General features: G+C 54.1%; 5 protein-coding genes across 5 annotated transcripts; 2 read left to right on the top strand and 3 right to left on the bottom strand.

The window, feature by feature from the left end:
* Nucleotides 1-1,216: 1,216 nt before the first annotated feature.
* Nucleotides 1,217-4,037, bottom strand: DICSQDRAFT_129594 (uncharacterized protein; the record flags this gene model as incomplete). The annotated part of the gene is made up of 10 exons (XM_007369939.1): nucleotides 1,217-1,322; nucleotides 1,384-1,576; nucleotides 1,631-1,766; nucleotides 1,828-2,458; nucleotides 2,566-2,657; nucleotides 2,711-2,831; nucleotides 2,886-2,965; nucleotides 3,208-3,599; nucleotides 3,664-3,832; nucleotides 3,891-4,037. 10 exons carry the CDS (start codon nucleotides 4,035-4,037, stop codon nucleotides 1,217-1,219), a joined length of 2,067 nt encoding a protein of 688 aa, XP_007370001.1.
* A 4,330-nt stretch (nucleotides 4,038-8,367) lies between these two features.
* Nucleotides 8,368-8,972, top strand: DICSQDRAFT_149907 (uncharacterized protein; the record flags this gene model as incomplete). Its single annotated transcript, XM_007369938.1, has 2 exons — nucleotides 8,368-8,383; nucleotides 8,443-8,972. The coding sequence occupies 2 exons, from the start codon at nucleotides 8,368-8,370 to the stop codon at nucleotides 8,970-8,972; spliced, it is 546 nt and encodes a 181-aa protein (XP_007370000.1).
* Nucleotides 8,973-9,280: 308 nt separating this feature from the next.
* DICSQDRAFT_149906 (uncharacterized protein) lies at nucleotides 9,281-10,398 on the bottom strand (the record flags this gene model as incomplete). The annotated part of the gene is made up of 5 exons (XM_007369937.1): nucleotides 9,281-9,378; nucleotides 9,434-9,553; nucleotides 9,606-9,805; nucleotides 9,863-9,950; nucleotides 10,005-10,398. 5 exons carry the CDS (start codon nucleotides 10,396-10,398, stop codon nucleotides 9,281-9,283), a joined length of 900 nt encoding a protein of 299 aa, XP_007369999.1.
* A 674-nt stretch (nucleotides 10,399-11,072) lies between these two features.
* On the bottom strand, nucleotides 11,073-11,501 carry DICSQDRAFT_174125 (uncharacterized protein; the record flags this gene model as incomplete). Its single annotated transcript, XM_007369936.1, has 1 exon — nucleotides 11,073-11,501. One exon carries the CDS (start codon nucleotides 11,499-11,501, stop codon nucleotides 11,073-11,075), a length of 429 nt encoding a protein of 142 aa, XP_007369998.1.
* Nucleotides 11,502-13,618: 2,117 nt separating this feature from the next.
* DICSQDRAFT_69817 (uncharacterized protein) lies at nucleotides 13,619-16,088 on the top strand (the record flags this gene model as incomplete). Its single annotated transcript, XM_007369935.1, has 2 exons — nucleotides 13,619-13,790; nucleotides 14,401-16,088. The coding sequence occupies 2 exons, from the start codon at nucleotides 13,619-13,621 to the stop codon at nucleotides 16,086-16,088; spliced, it is 1,860 nt and encodes a 619-aa protein (XP_007369997.1).
* Between the last annotated feature and the right edge of the window lie 376 nt (nucleotides 16,089-16,464).

Raw genomic sequence — 16,464 nt, 5'->3', positions numbered from 1 at the left:
CTATAGTAGGTCTCATGACCATTCTTATCTTGAACATATACACAAATATGCAGTTTATAAGATCATTACTAGACCATATCCTTATATGATCTAGATACTCTTATATTGATTTAGACAAGTTGACTCTTAACTCTAAGTTGCTTAAGCACTTAAAGACAATAGTCTTCACTCTAAGACCGCGGTCTTAGAGCCAAGTCCATGGTCTTGGCTCCAAGTTCACGGTCTTAGAGCCAAGTCTGTGGTCTTGGCTCCAAGTTCACGGTCTTAGCTCCAAGTTCACGGTCTTGGCTCCAAGTTCATGGTCTTGACCTCAAGACCACCAAGACTGCAGACTTGAGGCTAAGACCATGGTCTTGGCTCTAAGACCGTGGTCTTGGCCCAAGTTCAGATTCAAGACCATGACATTTTGCTGATGTGCGCGCACTCACGAACTTCTCGGACCGCAACAGCCCGCGGACAATACTTTGTCCTGTCTTCCCCGTTGCGCCGAGCACGAGGACAAGTGGCTTTTCGCTGGACATCGTATTCAGTTTGTTACACTCTACTGACGCATTTGCTCCTCAAGTACTTTCCAAATTGCACGATCCGGGCCTCGCATACCGCCATCTGTTCTGTAAAGTTGTTGGTCAACGCTGACTAAGTTGCTCTCGCTGATAAATGCGTGTCATGCGGCCTCAAGTCACAAGACTAATGGAGGCTTTGTGGATCAGTGAAGATCGGAATGACTTGCTGTGCTATCGTCCGAGAAAGTCGGAGAGATTCACTGTACCAACCTCGATGTCAGAAGGCGGCAAAATAACCTGCAGGGACAGACTGATATCCTCTGAACTAACCTTGACTCCTCTCCTTTACAGTCCGGACTATGTACTGTCCTATGTGAGCATGTTGGTGTTTTCTGTCGGGGTGTAGTAGTTACGTGAAGTAGTGATGAGGCTACTGGGACCCAATTTGCCAGGAACATGAAAACGAAGGTCAGACATCTTAAGCGAAGGGTGCCTGAGCGATGTCGTCTTTATAGATCGTACCATACAAGGTCTTACTGTCGACTATGGGCACCTCGAGAGTAAGTAGACTGCATTCAGTACTTCACCCAGAGCCAGGACAAAGTCGAGGGGATCACCGACCAAGAAAATGACGCTGCTAAGCCATTAGACGTCGGCGTTGTAGACGCTCAAACAGGTGGAACTGTCAATGAATCTGAAATGAGGTTGTCATTCTAGGTGTGAGGAGCCGCAGCCACCTCGTTCGGAGCCGACACGCGAGGGAGAGCCGGAACCATCTGGGAGATCCACCCGATGACTTGTGGGGACTTCATCGTGATCCTGGTAGCCAACGGTGCATCAGGATGATACCTTCATAGTTGTGCACAGCGCAAGCGCGTACCTGCACCCTGAAGCCGTCGAATCGCACGACGATCCTTGGTTTGCGCTCGAAGAAGAATGATTGGCCTTTCCAGCAACGAATGGTCCGTATCTGACGGCTACGCTCGTAGAGGAGCTGGAACCGTTCATGTACGTCTGCAGCTTCGAAGTGCTGCCAGATATCTCGAGGACGACGTTGCATGCGAGCAGGAATGCTACCACGAAGAAGTGAGCTCATTGCAAATGCCAATACATCCTATGGGACTCACCGGTGGGGAAGACAGGGAAGATGCTGTAACCGGCCAGCTCGGAAGCAATCTGACCCTCAGTCATGTTCAGTTGGGGGTCGCTGTCCATGAGCGCACGAAGGCGGCCGAACCCGGGTGAGATCCTGATAAGACTTTGCTGAGCAGGGGAAACATCTGATCGAATCAATGTGCATGTACTTCACTTGAGGACCGCAGACCAGATCATCGTCGTAGAAGAGCTCTGGACGCAGCCAGGGACGAGTGATATCGACGCGCATGCACTCGAACGAAATTTTCACCGCAGCGTTCGCCAACTCTTGCGTAGCTTCCGAGTGAGCCTCCGAAGACTCATGACTGACACTGCCAGTGAAGAAAAGTCCGTACGAGCCCGAGGCCCCAAACGACATTGAGGATGCCGAAGATGACGAACTCTTGGACTCGCTGGTCGACGTGACCTCGACAGTGATGGGCGTGAAATAGTCAGGGCTCTCCACCGCTGCGACGGCCGTAGGGTCGGGCATGGCAGCGGGAATGCCCACGCTGGTCGCGATCTTCTCAATCTCGGCGGACTTTGCTCCCGTCTGGTTCATGAGCGCTGCGCGCGCCCGGGTGTACTCCTCGATGGTCCGCTTGTGCCGTTGGATCTCCACCGCCGCGAAGCCCTCATCGCCAGCGAGGTCGTCCAGGAGCTTCTCCTGCGCCTTCCTACCGTCCATATGGAGCTTCGCAAGGTTGGCATCGTCGTATGCTGACTGGGCTTTCTTCAACGCCGTCTGAGAGGACGTGTATTTGCCTTCCGCCTCGCGCTTCCGACCGTCCCATGCGTCCTTACTCTCATCCTTGTTTGGCCTGTGCCGGAAGAACGTGAGTATGGAATCAACGACGGTGATGACTATCCGTACCCTTTGAACACATCCCTGTATGCAGCCTCGTCGATTCCTTATAGATCCATACACTTGGACAGCTCGGTCTTCGCGCCCTTATACTGGGCCTCGATTTCGTTATCGGGAGCATCGCTGCCTGGGGCCCCCGCAGGTTGGACGGTTTTCTGTGGCAAGTCAGTAGAGGATCACCTAGAGCTACGTGAAGCCAGACCAGTACCTTCTTCATCAATTCTAGCAGCTCAATGGTCTTTTCGAGTCGGTTGATCTCCCAAGTATACCATTCGACCGTCTTCGTGTTATTGATGCCCCTGTTAGCCTTCTCCTTGGCCAGGTTCGCCCTGAGACAGAGCTAGTCAGACTGGACGCGTACTACCATGGGCGGATCTACGTACCAGTGGGAGGGCGCCAACTTGACCTTCTGGTACTCTGCACCGCCATCCTCGTCTTGAACGATTGCCCAGCGCATGATTTCCTGTGCGAGATAGAGACCTTAGTGTCAGAATGCGGTCAGGTGACGTGTCAGATTAGATTAGATTACCTTACCTTCCTGTTATAGTAGACAAGCACTGCCACCTGCCAGCGCTGTAGACAGTGCTGGCTTCGCTCCTTCCTTTCCTCAGTCAGTGATCTTCCCACTAGACTGAGAGTCCTCTGTACAGGATCTCTTACTCAGCGTCATTCACAAATGGGGACAACCGGGGTCAGCCAGCACACCTTGCTCTGCTCAACGCGCGCCATAGCTGATTCCTGATCGACGACCGAGAACCAGTACTCGACCTCCTCCTTGCGCCCCATGATCACCCAGTCCATGTACGCCGCCTGCACGTAATTCCGCCATGTCTTCGCGTTCTCTTGCACCCACTGATCATACCGCTGGCGAGCTGCCTTGGCTGATTTGGTTGAGTTGGTCGCCTTCTCGAGTGCCTCAGCGAACGCACGTGTCTTCTCAGCGCACGCACGTGTGTACGCGGCCTGCTTCTGGGTGTAGAGCTCGACGAGGGTCATGTCCTTGTCCCCGACCTCTGCCGAGAGGCTGCTCATTGCCTGCTTGTAGCGCTGCTGGTCGTCGGTTAAGGGCTTGCCCTCGTCGACGCCGACTGTTGTGCCTGCAGATTGAGAAGTGCATGAGTGCAAATCGAGTGACTAGGCCATATAAATGCGAAGGCAAACCTGCTGGGATGAGCTTGCTGATGGTGTTGGCGTAGCTCCGTGAGACAGAGCGACCGGAAGGGCCCATTTGAATGGGTGAGAGCATCGGCATGTCATCACAGAGAATAGCCTGTTTCAGCTCGACTTTTGTCAGGATAAGCACGTCGTTCTCCTTGTCAACGGTGTAGTCCTGTGAAGTGACAATGCTCAGCAACCCTCCGAGAAAACGTGTGGTGAGATACACGTACGTTAAAGTCAACGACCTTTCCGGGCACCATAACATGGAGGTATTGCTCCTTACCGGTGGGGAGGGAGGCACGAATAGCTTCGCGAGTCTTCACAGAGATGTCGCCGATGCGCTTCACGGCAGCGTCTTCGAGTCTTACTTGAGCCATGGTGAGGATGAAACTGGACGAGCTGACTTTGGCGAGATAATATCACTTCACGAGAGGGTGATAGGATGCTTCGAATGACTGTGCCCTAAGACGTTTATAAAGACCCTTGGATGTGCAATGGATGCGCAACTTGGGGTTGACAGAGTTTATGTGAGAGCACCGGAGTTGTAGTCACTTTGCTAGAGACTCCGTGCCTCACCGGCTCCGGAGACGAGGAAGACGAGGTACAAAGGCACACTGCGTGTGCCTCATCCCATTCTCTGGACATGCACACTGGCACGACAGCGTACCTTCGGAGACGGATGAGCGACAGCACAAATTCCTCTCCGAGACTAAACATACTGCCGATACAACGTCCGACTCAAATACCTTTCCACAAGCTCAGGAAGTTTGGCAGTCGAGAACATAGGATTGCAGCTACTTGCCTATTTGACCAATCATAAATAAGGTGGCCCCTGACCTGGACTCCTCGGTGGATGACTCTGTGCAATGGTCGAGAATCGAGATGGGGCTGTACATTTCATCTAGCAAATCAAGCACTCAGGCGTCCCTACAAGACAAATTAGTTAGAACGATCCCTGCTCACCTGGTACATTGGTTCGACATGGTGGCGTCCCACCACGCCAGTTCAAGTGGACGGCGTTTTGGCAACCGAAACGGAGGGAACCGGCACAGGCCTCACCCGATGATTACGCTAGCATACCACAGCCTAGTGCATGTCAAAACCCTACAAACCTGTCGCGACCTTCGCACATTAGAGAGAGCCAGAGATAGGGAGGTCAAAGTTTTGAGAGTAGCGATTTTGATGACAATTCTAGTCCCAGCTTGGTCTCGTACCCAGACGTAAGTAAGCATGGGTGTAACACTAGACTTGAACCAGTCGTACGGAAGGAGGAGGCAGCGTTCCTCAACGACCGGGCGCATTTCTGGCAGAGCACCCCGATTTGGTACCCCGTGAGAGAAAGGACTTGGTGAAATCACACTTCGCCCCCAAGGAGAATCTGTGACGAGGGACCCTTCCACCCCCGTGGTTCCACATAAAGTACCAAATACATTGAGAGATGAATGTAGTAGATAGTGTATGAGTGTCTCAAGCCTGCCTGAGCGACCTTGGACTCTCGATTCCGCTTTTGGGGCATAAATGGGTTCATCTGCATCAGGAAAAAAAAACTTGCCTCGGAAACGCTCTCCAGTCTCGAGAGTAAGTCGAGTCGATCTAGGTAAGTACCCCGGTTATGAGTAATATCGAGCACCCACCGGCGCTCGGTGAGGCCTTGAGGTCTCACGAGACGCGCAAGTGTGCTCACGAGCGCTCTCGAGCACTCGCCGAGCACCTCCGAGCTATGGGATTTCCGAGCCTTTCATATAATTTCAATGAGCACTCAGTAAATAGAGCAAGAAAACGTGATATCATTGCAACTACTATCTATATACACGGTACAGGTACACTACATTGATCTACTACGCGACCACCAACTTGGGTGGATGCTGTCTACACATGCCACGACACGTCATCACGGGGTGGATGAGATACCAAATGAAGCCCAGACACACGGTGTACTACAAGGTGGTACTATACACGTACCTTAACAGTGATGAGGACCAAGACGAGAGATACCCACTGACGACCACTTACCTTGAAGATGGACTGAGACCATCAAGCCTCATCGACACTGAACTCACCTCAATGTATTTCAAATCAGAAGAACTCACCACATCATGACTTAGGATATCATTCTCAAACGATGGAAACCCGAGACACATGACGCCTAAGCTCAACTCACAAATGCAGAACCCCAATCACGCCAGCTGTGAGGGCGCAAGTAGCTTAGGCTCAGAAGGTAAGCAACCGGTGTGCTGGTATGGTGACAAGAACTTTTGATAAGCAGGAGACACTACTGGTGAAAGCTCGTAAGTAAGGAGAAGGGGAGGTGAAGGAACACGGGAGAAGCAGAGTGAAGGGGGAGAGACGAAGGGATGGGAGAGACGTTGAGGCAACACCAGCGACGGTGTTGCCACCGATGGCGCCATGTGGCGTTGGTTTAGGACCGGTCTTGAAGGACTTGTACAGTTATTCTGTTGTTCTACTCTCAAGTGTTTAGCGACCTATCTCCACGTAGTGAAGGCCATAAAACAAGGTCTATAGGGCTGACTCACAAACCCATGCACGCATTACCCATAAAGAGACCACCTAGAAGCGCCGCTTCCACAGAAACCTCAATTCGCTAGCCTCTGTGGACCTTCAGGGCTCGTTTAGCAAGCGGGACAGGTTCTGTCTGAACTCGGCGTAGCCGCCCACTGATTGGAGTGGGATTGTGAGCGACCAGGAACGATTTGGCGGACATCCCCTCCTCACTCCCATCCCGCTCCAATTGATAAAAAGGGGCTCTTAATTCCATCTCCCCGGAAGAATGATCATATCTCCGAAACATTTTGTTACGTGACTTTGGTTCAACCATCTGCGCTCGACAGAACCCCCTGCTGAACTTGTAGCAGACCGTAGTGACATTATACAAGAATAGCGTGACTTCTGAGTCCGCCTGCTCCGCCGACGTGTGCACCACCGCGTCTGAAGTGGGGGGAGTCCTCTGGGACTTCGACGGCGTCGGGCTTTGCCATTGCATCGCCCCCCCATGAGACACTTTTCAACATCTTCGAAGTCTCCATCACTATCGTCCGCGGAAAGCGAACGTATATTCCTCATATCAGTTGAATGGCGCGCAACGGTGGTTGAAATAATGGCCCTCAAAACTCGCAAACATCCAGAGACATGTGGGAAATGCCGAATATATGCGTGATGAGTATGATATATTATGTTATAAGGGCTAGGGAACTGAGCGTGCGTAACTTGACCACTACATATGATACATTCGCTGTAGCTGATACCCAAATCATCGGACATCCCGACGGCAATTAGCACGCGTGTCTAAATGAATCGTCTGGGAATAGTGATAGTCTCCGTCCTATACTGGGTAATCATAACGATAGAGGGGCTGACCACCGTTCGCGTGCGCGAGACTGTTGAGTCTGTCTGACTTGCAGACGGCAATGCCGTCTGCGTAACGGTCGTGGTCCGTCCAGGACGAGTGGTGGTGGATCGAACAACTGTACGTGAAAACGCCTCGACCGTACTCGTAATGGTAGCGTGACCAGTTGACGTGGTAGTTGTGGTAAATTCGTCCACCTGCCGTGGGTGAATTTGATGCTCTGGGGAAACCTATGAAACGGCAGCCGCAAGGTCAACATTAGGACAATTTGAATTACGTGGGACACGCAGATACATACCACGATTGCTGTTGAATGATGTATGGGTGCGGTGAACAACGCCTAAGCTAAGGAAAGTAACGTACCTTGTATGCCCGGGACTGCAGCGAGCGCCACGCTAGCGATAGCGAAAAATTTGCTGAAAAACATGGTGATGTTTGGGGTAAAATCTGCGCTGCGAGAGCAGGGAAGTTGGAAGGTAAACAGGCGGTGGTAGAAGTATCGACTTATATACCTGGGCGTACTTCTATCAAACGCAGCGAAACGCTGAGTTACGACCGAAGTCTCCGTCAGTCCGCCCTGTTCCGTCAGCAACCCACAGAGCCAACCGATTGGGATAGTGGCTGTAACTTCGGCTGCAACAGCGGATGTAAGGCAACATGTTGGCGCACGCTACTGAGATCACTGACTAGTGCGATCGTGTAGTGGATACCTTCAAAGATCTTCGATCATCGCAGAGGCATTCGCCAGTCGCCTTGTGCAAGAATTTGGGACTGGGCGTGATCTGACCTCCTGAATACGGCGGCCCGCAGTCGGATATCGGATGTCGATTCCTAGCGTGGCGCAGTTCGATGCACGTAGGGACGGGTAGGTGGCGGATCGGCCCACACACGTCATACGGAATATTGATCCGCATGCCGTTCACGGCGCTTCGGATACCGAATTTGGCCATCCGCACTCGGCCCGGAGATGTAAGCTATCCCCGGGAGGCTGAGCTTTGCAGAACCGACGGACAATTCAGCTAATGCTTTGTGCGGCCTGCAGTGTAAATTCAGTCCTAGAGCAGAGAATGCGGGATCATGGAACCGCGGAACGTCGCAAGAATAGTGGTAAAATTCAGTTTATTGCCGCTCATCCAATCCAAGAGGTTTTGGACTTGTCAAAACTTTGCATCCGCATTCCAGCATGCCCATGAGGTGCGAGGAGGGGAACAGGTATATAAAGCTCTGCGATGATCCCTCAACCCCGTAATCAGACCGAACAGTGCAAACACGTACCCACAACCCGCTTTTCAACTCTTGCGATGTTTTTCAAATGTTGCACCGTGTACGTTGTCGTCCTCGTGATGGCGCGGGATGCCTGCTCAGCAAGTGAGTTAGTAATCCGTCTCTATGCGCCCTATAACTGAGTGTGCGTACAGCCCTCCCGTCCTCGGTGCGCCAGAATGCGCTTGCGAGTGCTATTCTGCCCGCATTTAATTACTCCGAGGTCGCGTCGGAGGTCGCCTCGATCCTACAGGCCATATCAACAGTCGTTCCAACGCCCTCGAGATTTCCGGACTCTCGACTCGCATTCCCATCGCTCTCCATCGCACCCCTGACTGCGCTACCTTCTGCGCCTTTCACGCCGCTTGTGCAGCACGCACCGTCTGCACACTCTTCTGTCCTCCACAAGCGTGAAACGGACACTTCCGACACCTCAACTTCCACGCCCACCTCCACCACGACCGTCGTCGTCAGCACGACCTCGACAGACACTCAACTCACAACCTCTACACACGTTGCAACGCTCCCGCGCGACAAGACGGTCACTGGCCCGGGCTCGACGGTGACCACTACGGTGACGCGTGGCTCACAGGGTCGAACCTATACGGTGGAAACGATCCAAACCGTCACGCAGACCAGGACGTATGTCGTTGAGCTGCCGACGGTCGTTATTGTTACGGCGTGAGGGGCGAAGGCGCATGGAGCACATATCTACGGAAAACGGATTGTCATCGTCTGCGCCGGATTACTGTTTGCAATCATCTTGACTTCATTGAACGATGAACCCCTGCAGGCTATAAACGGCTCACGTAGGGTCTCGCGCTTCAGGTTCGTGGCCGCGAAGGCAGCATGTCTTATTCTATGTTTTCTTAGCAACGCAACGCATTCTTAGCGTACCACTTCGCACGTACCTCATCAATGCGCGCGTTATACTTTTTCATCACCATGCAAAAGCTGTCTGGGCTCAGTAAGTGTCACGAAGTGTCGGCAACCTCAAACCTCGTCATGGCCAATTGGCCCTACGACGGCACCCGAAATGTTCGCAAACCAGATTCGTTGGTCCTTCGGTGATGCCCAATCTGGTGAATGACCTGCACCAACCCGATCTCAACTCGGGCGCGGTAGATGTGCGAAACAAGGGCCTACCGCCGAAAAACGTTTGCATGTGTAGCCCTTGCACACGTCCGTCCGGTCCTGCTTCGGTGCGCAAAACCAGTCCGGTCGCAAGCAGAACAGACTGGCCATCGATGTAGATCTCAATCTCGCCTGTCTTCACGGTCAATGGAAATCGGCGCGTCCATGATGGCATCTCGCTTACCATTCTCTTGTGAGACATTGTTCATCTTCACGCGCTGGGTGACTCGCGTCCAGCGCCCGGAGACGAACCTGAACGCGCCGCGGCCGACAGAGAAGCCGTAATCTGGATGCTGGATCGACGTCGGGGGGACGAGTAAGAGGCGCCGCCTGTTTTGTTCCACATGGGGCAGGTACGCGTACAATTCGCCAATTCCATCCTCCCTGCGTGCCGATGCGATATTGAGAAGACGCGCACACATATCATACGACACGACGTACCGCCACATCAGTCGCAGGTTGAAGCACTTGCAGCGATCCGTCTGCCTCCCACCGGTGCACCCGTATGCGAATTCTCCAGCACCACCGTCTTGGCCCACCGTCATGATTCACCACAACGCGCACAGAGAAGGAGGGTACTCACAGATTCCCGGTAGCTTCCCGCCCTTCGCAAATTGGAACCCGTCTTCGAAGAGAACGCTGTAGGTGAATACAATCTCAGCAGAATCGGGCAGCTGCTTCATAACTTCCGCGAACGGAGGAGGGCCTTGGAGGTAAAAGCCGAAACCTCCGGGGGGGCTGGTCTTGTTCCCGGGATTGATGCTCCCAGCTGGGAAGAACGCCTCCCATGATTGCGTCGTAGAGTCTCCCCCAGGCACGGGGACAGGAGGGACGACGAGATTATGGCTAGTATTCGAGGAAACTCGATGGACTCCCAATTGCTTGTCGTCGAGTCTGACGAGGGCGAGTGTAGGCACGTCAGAGGTTGGGTATGTCGTGAAACCAGTCAGGATGTGCGGAGTGAATAAGTAAGTCATGTTTCAATATCGTTATGTGCGCAGAGCCGTCAAGACAGCAAAGAGATGGTCGCGCAAAAAGGCTGATCGCCATGGCGCTAGGCTCTAAATATGACTAAGCGTTCCCGGTCATATGTACACGACAGATATCGCTCTGTCAAAATCAGAGCTTTGTAGTATGACACGCGCGCGCGTGTGTGTCCCGACCCTGAACAGAACAGGGGTTGTCCATACCAAGCGCAGGTCAGCATACGGCTCCGAAGCAAGTCTGTCCTGGTAACGCGACTTTCGCGCATCGTTATGCCCATGGGTTTGACTCCGCCGATTCCGCCGCACCTAGTCAGGCGTTTAGCGTTTGCAGCTAGCCCAGAGGGCGTAGCAGCAACTTACCCCAGGCTATCTTGTCAAGTTTGCCAAACCCGTCTTTGCGCACCTAAGACGAACATAGTTACAGCGCAGAAAAACACAAGCGGATCTCGTACCTGTCTTCATCCAATTCGCATCTACCCGTGCCCGTGACATGACGTTGGGAGTGCACGTGCACGCATACGCACAATGTGCGAAGAGTGCAGGGTCGCCCATGACGGTGTCCGTAGCGTCGAAGTAGCGCAGAGCCCTGAGGGGCTTGAAACCACGCTGTCGGGTGCATAGCGATACATCGTCATTCGTAGTGTTCACACGGAGAGTGAGGCTATTCAACCACGGATAGGTAATCTCTGAGAGTTCTGGCTATCTAGATGCGCATATCTATCGACCTGGCGGATCTCAAGGCCGCGCATGAAGGGACCGCGCAAATCCACTGCGATCGCGGGACTGGTGTATCCGAGCTTACCCAGGCGAAGTCTCCACCGCCGCATCATCTTTGTGAGCTCTGTGAAGGAAGAAAGAGTTGAGGTGGATGCGCGGAGAGTATCGAAAGAGGGAAGGGGATAGCGAAGGGAAGATGACGAAACGAGCAAGACAAGCTGCTTGCCATTTTCTAGTCGATAGAGAGCACTATACTTGACGTCTTGCTCCAGCCCGACCTTCAACGTGCGGATCATGTCGTTCTCCTTGTCAACAGTGTAGACCTGTGGTGTGATGATGATTGGGGGCTCGCGAGGAGCAAATGGGATGAGATGCATGTACATCAAAGTCGACAATTTTCCCGGGCACCATAATGTGAATATATACTGCTTTTGGTCGATGGGAAGTGTTGGAATATTGCGGGCACGCTCAGCCTGTCAAGCGCCTTCTCTGTTATGCGGATCCTCTACACTACGCTTTGCTAGTCTACACCATGTATATAAGCTGCGGCTTCTCTTCTCTCGATGATCATCCTTCCTGACTTCTCAGCTTCTTCCTCACGTGTGAACTCCAACAGGAAGAGCTGCGCAAACAGGCTCACCAATCTTCACAGAGATGTCGCTGATGCGCTTCACAGCAGCGTCCTGTGGCGCCAGGTCAGCTCTTTTCGGCTACTTGAAGGCATAAGCACCCTGCTTTATGAGCTTGGTATCTTCTGTTTTTGGATGCTCACTCTACGATACACCATACTCGCCATGGAACACCAGACGTCTGAGACGCGCCGAGACAGCCGTGCGAAAAGTTCCAGGAGATTATACTCTGCAATCAAACGAGAAGTGAGGCAACACATCTATCCCTTCTTCTTCCCTTCTTCCCTTCATCACATCCCTTCCGTCTGCCGGCACGACCTGTCTCAGCAGATGAAGCTCTCGATCTACTCGAGTCGCCGCGATCTCACCTCTAGGTCTTACGCGCAACCTTAAATTCTAGTTTCCGGTGTAAGAAGTAGCTCTTACAATGCCACTGTGATCTCGGTTTTACCCGTACCGTGCGATGCAAGCCGTCGATAAGTAGGTTCAGAACTACTAGCGCCGAGACTGCTTTGCTATAGGGCTCTGTACCTGTTCGACGAGGCGGAACCAGGAATAAGGGGCACAGAAACACGCTGTATGCGTTCGTGGATGTTCAGCATAGGCGAGATAACACGGTGGTAGGCATCTGGAGGGCGACGAGCACCGCTGGAGCCCTGGCGCCCCTACTATGCACGGCTCGAGGCTGCATATCGATGTCTGAAGTTTGACGAAGAGATCGTGCGAGTCCATTGCGTCCGCGCGAATGGTGTATCCGAACTTGGCCAGGCGAAGGCCGCATCGCCCCATGATCTCTATGAGCTCCGTCAGGAAGAAAGAGTTGAGATGGATGCGCGGAGAGTATCCGAGGAAGGGACGGAGATAGCGAGGTGGAGATGACGAAACGAGGAAAGACAAGTTGCTTGCCATTTCCTCGTCAATTGATAGGGAGAACTCTCTTCGATGTCTACTACATCGACAGATGAAGTATCACTTCCTTAGGCCAAACCATGGTCGTTACTGAACACCTTCGAGACGTCTACAGCCGTAGAGAAATGCTAGGAAAGCGTAGTAAAACGCTGTGTTAGCGTCGAGTTTCGCTGGATGCACTAGCCGTGCTCTCACCAGATGGTACTCGGGAAGGGTACGCACGACAGGAGCTGCGAGGATTGGGTTTGACGGGTATAAGCAACTATGATGACCGTGGAATGAATCATCGTTGTTCCAGATATCGATGTTGGCGGCAACAGTGCGTTGGAAATGAAAGCAACTTACAGTCGATGCTTGCTGCCAAGTACTTGCATTGACGAAGTCGATCACCGATCAGTGATTTCCCTCGTGTGCCAGAAATTCATTGACAATTCGCGTCATCATGAACAAAACCTGCAGCAAGAATCAGTACTTGAGTACTTCTCGTCGATATATTCTGCTCCAAACGGCTTCGACCATGAGCATATACGTCTGCTGTCTGCCAAGGGAAGACGAAGTGGAATGTCAGTGATTCAGTGGTGTTCAGAATGTATGTCGCAGTCCCCACACAAGGGTAGACGCTGGATCAGGCAGGCGCTAAAAAGGTGGTCCGTGCGTGGGAAGGTGGGCGGAGGCAGCGTCGGGGGCAATTAGGGGCTGTGACAGAGGGTGGTCGCGATCTGTCACCTCCCATATTCCTGTGACGTCTGCGCAATGACCACCGTCGCCGACGTCGACCTTCACAGCGAGCTCGTCGTCGCAAACGACGTACACACATCAAACAACGTACACACACCCATGTTCCAGTCCAAGGGAAAGACCGCCCGTACGTGGCAAGATCTCCCCGCCGAGATCGTCAGGCATGTCCTCTGTGTCGCTTAATGGTCTGCGCCACCGTCGGGCTTAACGTCTTGTCCATGTCCAGGCTGATCACCACCTACTACCTGCTCGACATCTCCGCCAACGGATACGTGCCCAAGACATGGGAGCCCAGAGAGCTTTGGCCGCAACGGTTCGCTTACACCACCTTCCGCGACGCACTGGAGTTCGAGAGGCTTCGGTTCCTATTCCCTTGCTGGAGGCCGCATCGTGAGTGTCCATTCGATTCTATCCCGAGGTTGCGATGTGCGGTACATCTCTCCCCATCATCTACATACCCCTTCGTCTCGACGCGTCGACGCGTCCTGCGTATGAGTATCGTGTTTCCTCCTGCACAATAGCGGCGGCGGAATTCCCGAATTTTATCCGAGCACTTGCGCCTATCCTCGCTCTGAGCCAACATTGTCCATGCACTTTGCGGGTTGATTCGCGCCGTCCCAAACACGCTACCGGCTTGCTCTGTTGGACGTCCTACTCGGCCGTGTGGCGAGTCTGAGCGTCTCCTGGGGCTTCCCGCGCGCTCCGGGGGTGACCGCCGTCCACCCATCGTGCAACTGCGGTAGCATCACAGCTGCACGAGCACTTATCGCTGTGATAATATACCCAACTTCCGGCTCCCCTGACATTTACTCTATGGGCAAGAGAGCGCTCTGTCCGCGTCGCTGCAGCATCGCTCTTGCCATGTGTTGGCCGGCTGCAATTGACGTCGATGCGCCGCCCGCATGGTCCTCTCTGGCGCTCAATTCTGCACGTACATAACTTACGCTCTCGTTTCATGATTATCGTTTGCGTGTCCTTCTGCTTACCGGATGTCCTACAGTCGACAATCACGCATTCTGGAACAAGGCGGTCGCGGTTCTTGATCCTATGGGCACCTACAACCATCTCACCGTCGTCCAACCTACACCTACCACTGGCTCGAACGCCGTCCTTATCGGACGGATGAGCATGTGGCAGCACTACCGGCATATGCTCGACGCGTCATGCATCGTGTGCCGCGTCAACTTTCCGTACAACGGCGAGGGCCTCTGCACGGGGGCTGGGAAGCGTTCGTCGCAGACGCTTATACACGGCCAGATTAACCTCTGCAAGGAGCACCGGAAGGGCACCGCTTTCTGTGGTGTCTGCCTGCGAGAGGCGCCGAGATTGGAGCTGGAGGAGGACTATGCGCAGGGCATGCCGGTTTGCTGCGTGGAGAACGAAGACGAAGAGACGTGGCCCAAGATTGAAGCAACATGTCGAGGCTGCAGAACGGAGGCGTTCTGGAAACGAGTGAACATGCGCCCCGAGTGGCAGGTGGCGGTGGACCAGCGGAGATGGCCGATGCTGGACTGGGAGACGCGGCAGTCGGTGGAGTCGTTCATCGACCTCGGTGAAGGGTCGATACGCGACGTGCTGCAAGTGGCGGAGGAGAAGCACTGGTTACGATCCTACACGAAGATCGGAGATATGCTGCAGCAGGCATTGGCAGCGTCCAAGTTCGCCTCTCGAGTGGACGCCGGCGAGGCGTATGGCAGCGACGAAGAAGTGAGCGACGACGAAATGGAGGACCCGGAGATGCTGAGCCTGACGGAGGATGCGGGCGGGATACGCGAGCTGGCGATCAACGACTGGGTGCGGAACCGAATCCTTGACGGTCACTGGATCAGCCCCGCGGACGACTACTTCAACCACATGAACTATGGCCGCCCCCGATTAGCTCCCGCGCGCCACCCGTGCCCATGGAACCGTCGCGCGGTGTATGAGGGTGCGCTCGACGATGGTCAGCAGGGCTGCGACGGCCTGGAGGAGCTCACACATCCCCGACCCAAAACGCACCTCGTGCCTCACCCCCCGACCTATCCCCTTGCGCAGCAGATCTATGTCGCGTTCCAGAGACAGATGCGTGAAATCCTGTTGCCACCGATGCGGAACGTCGTGCGGAAGCTGATGATGGAAGCGTCGGCCGACGGCGGGGATGCAGGGATGCGGGCGCACAACATGACGGTGGAGGATGTGGTTAACGAGTTGAGGGACGAGTCGGCGTGGTACAGCGGGGTGGACTGGCTGGAGGTGCGGCAAAATCGGATTGAGGAGGAAGACCGGCGGCGACGGGAGCGGGAGAAAGACGAGGACGACTCGTCGTCATCCTCGCATTCCGGCGGCTCGCATACAACGAGTCCCGTGTTGTCCACGACGACGCTCCAGACAACGCCATCGCCGCCTCCAGTGAACAAGGACGAGGAGGCGATTGTGTCATCGCCGTTGGCCGGAGTGCCGCCCCCGGCGCCGTTCGCTCATTTGCAGACCTCGTCGTTGAGGGCGGCCGAGCTGCTGAGGCCGATACCATACGTACCTGTTACGACGGACCATATGGCGCATTATAGTCGGGAGGCGTTCAGCTTGGTGCGCATCCTTGGTATTTCTGAAAAGCGGGATGTTGTGCTGACGGCTTACCTCTGTAGGTGTGGAAGGAGGCATGCGCGCCGCTATGGCACTGCCAGTGCTCTATCTGCGAGCGAGCCATGATGAGCACAAACATAGGCACGACTACCGTCCCGACGCAGGTTCAGCTCGCGCAGACACAACAGCAGCAGCCTCCCTTGAACCCGGAGCCGCCTCTGCAGCCACAAGTCGAGATTGAGATCCAGGACGCTCCCGTGCAATGCCCTGCAGCGGAGGAAGAGGAAGAGGACGACCTGGATGAGTCTGAGGACGAGTCTGAGCTGGTCGACGGAGAGTCCGAACGCGAAGACGACGCGTACGCTACCTTCGACCCAGTTCCCTCACCTAAGACCGTTGCTCCTGCGTACGGGCCTCATCCCCCTTCCAGGAAACGTCGTTCATCTGATCTAGAGTTGGACGCGGATTCGGACGCGTTCTCACTCACCACTGCGACCGACCC

Source organism: Dichomitus squalens (assembly GCF_000275845.1).
Source record: "Dichomitus squalens LYAD-421 SS1 unplaced genomic scaffold DICSQscaffold_58, whole genome shotgun sequence".
NCBI classification, from domain to species: Eukaryota; Fungi; Basidiomycota; class Agaricomycetes; order Polyporales; family Polyporaceae; genus Dichomitus; species Dichomitus squalens.
Note: the sequence above shows the minus strand (reverse complement) of the source record. Positions and strands in the feature narration are given on the sequence as shown.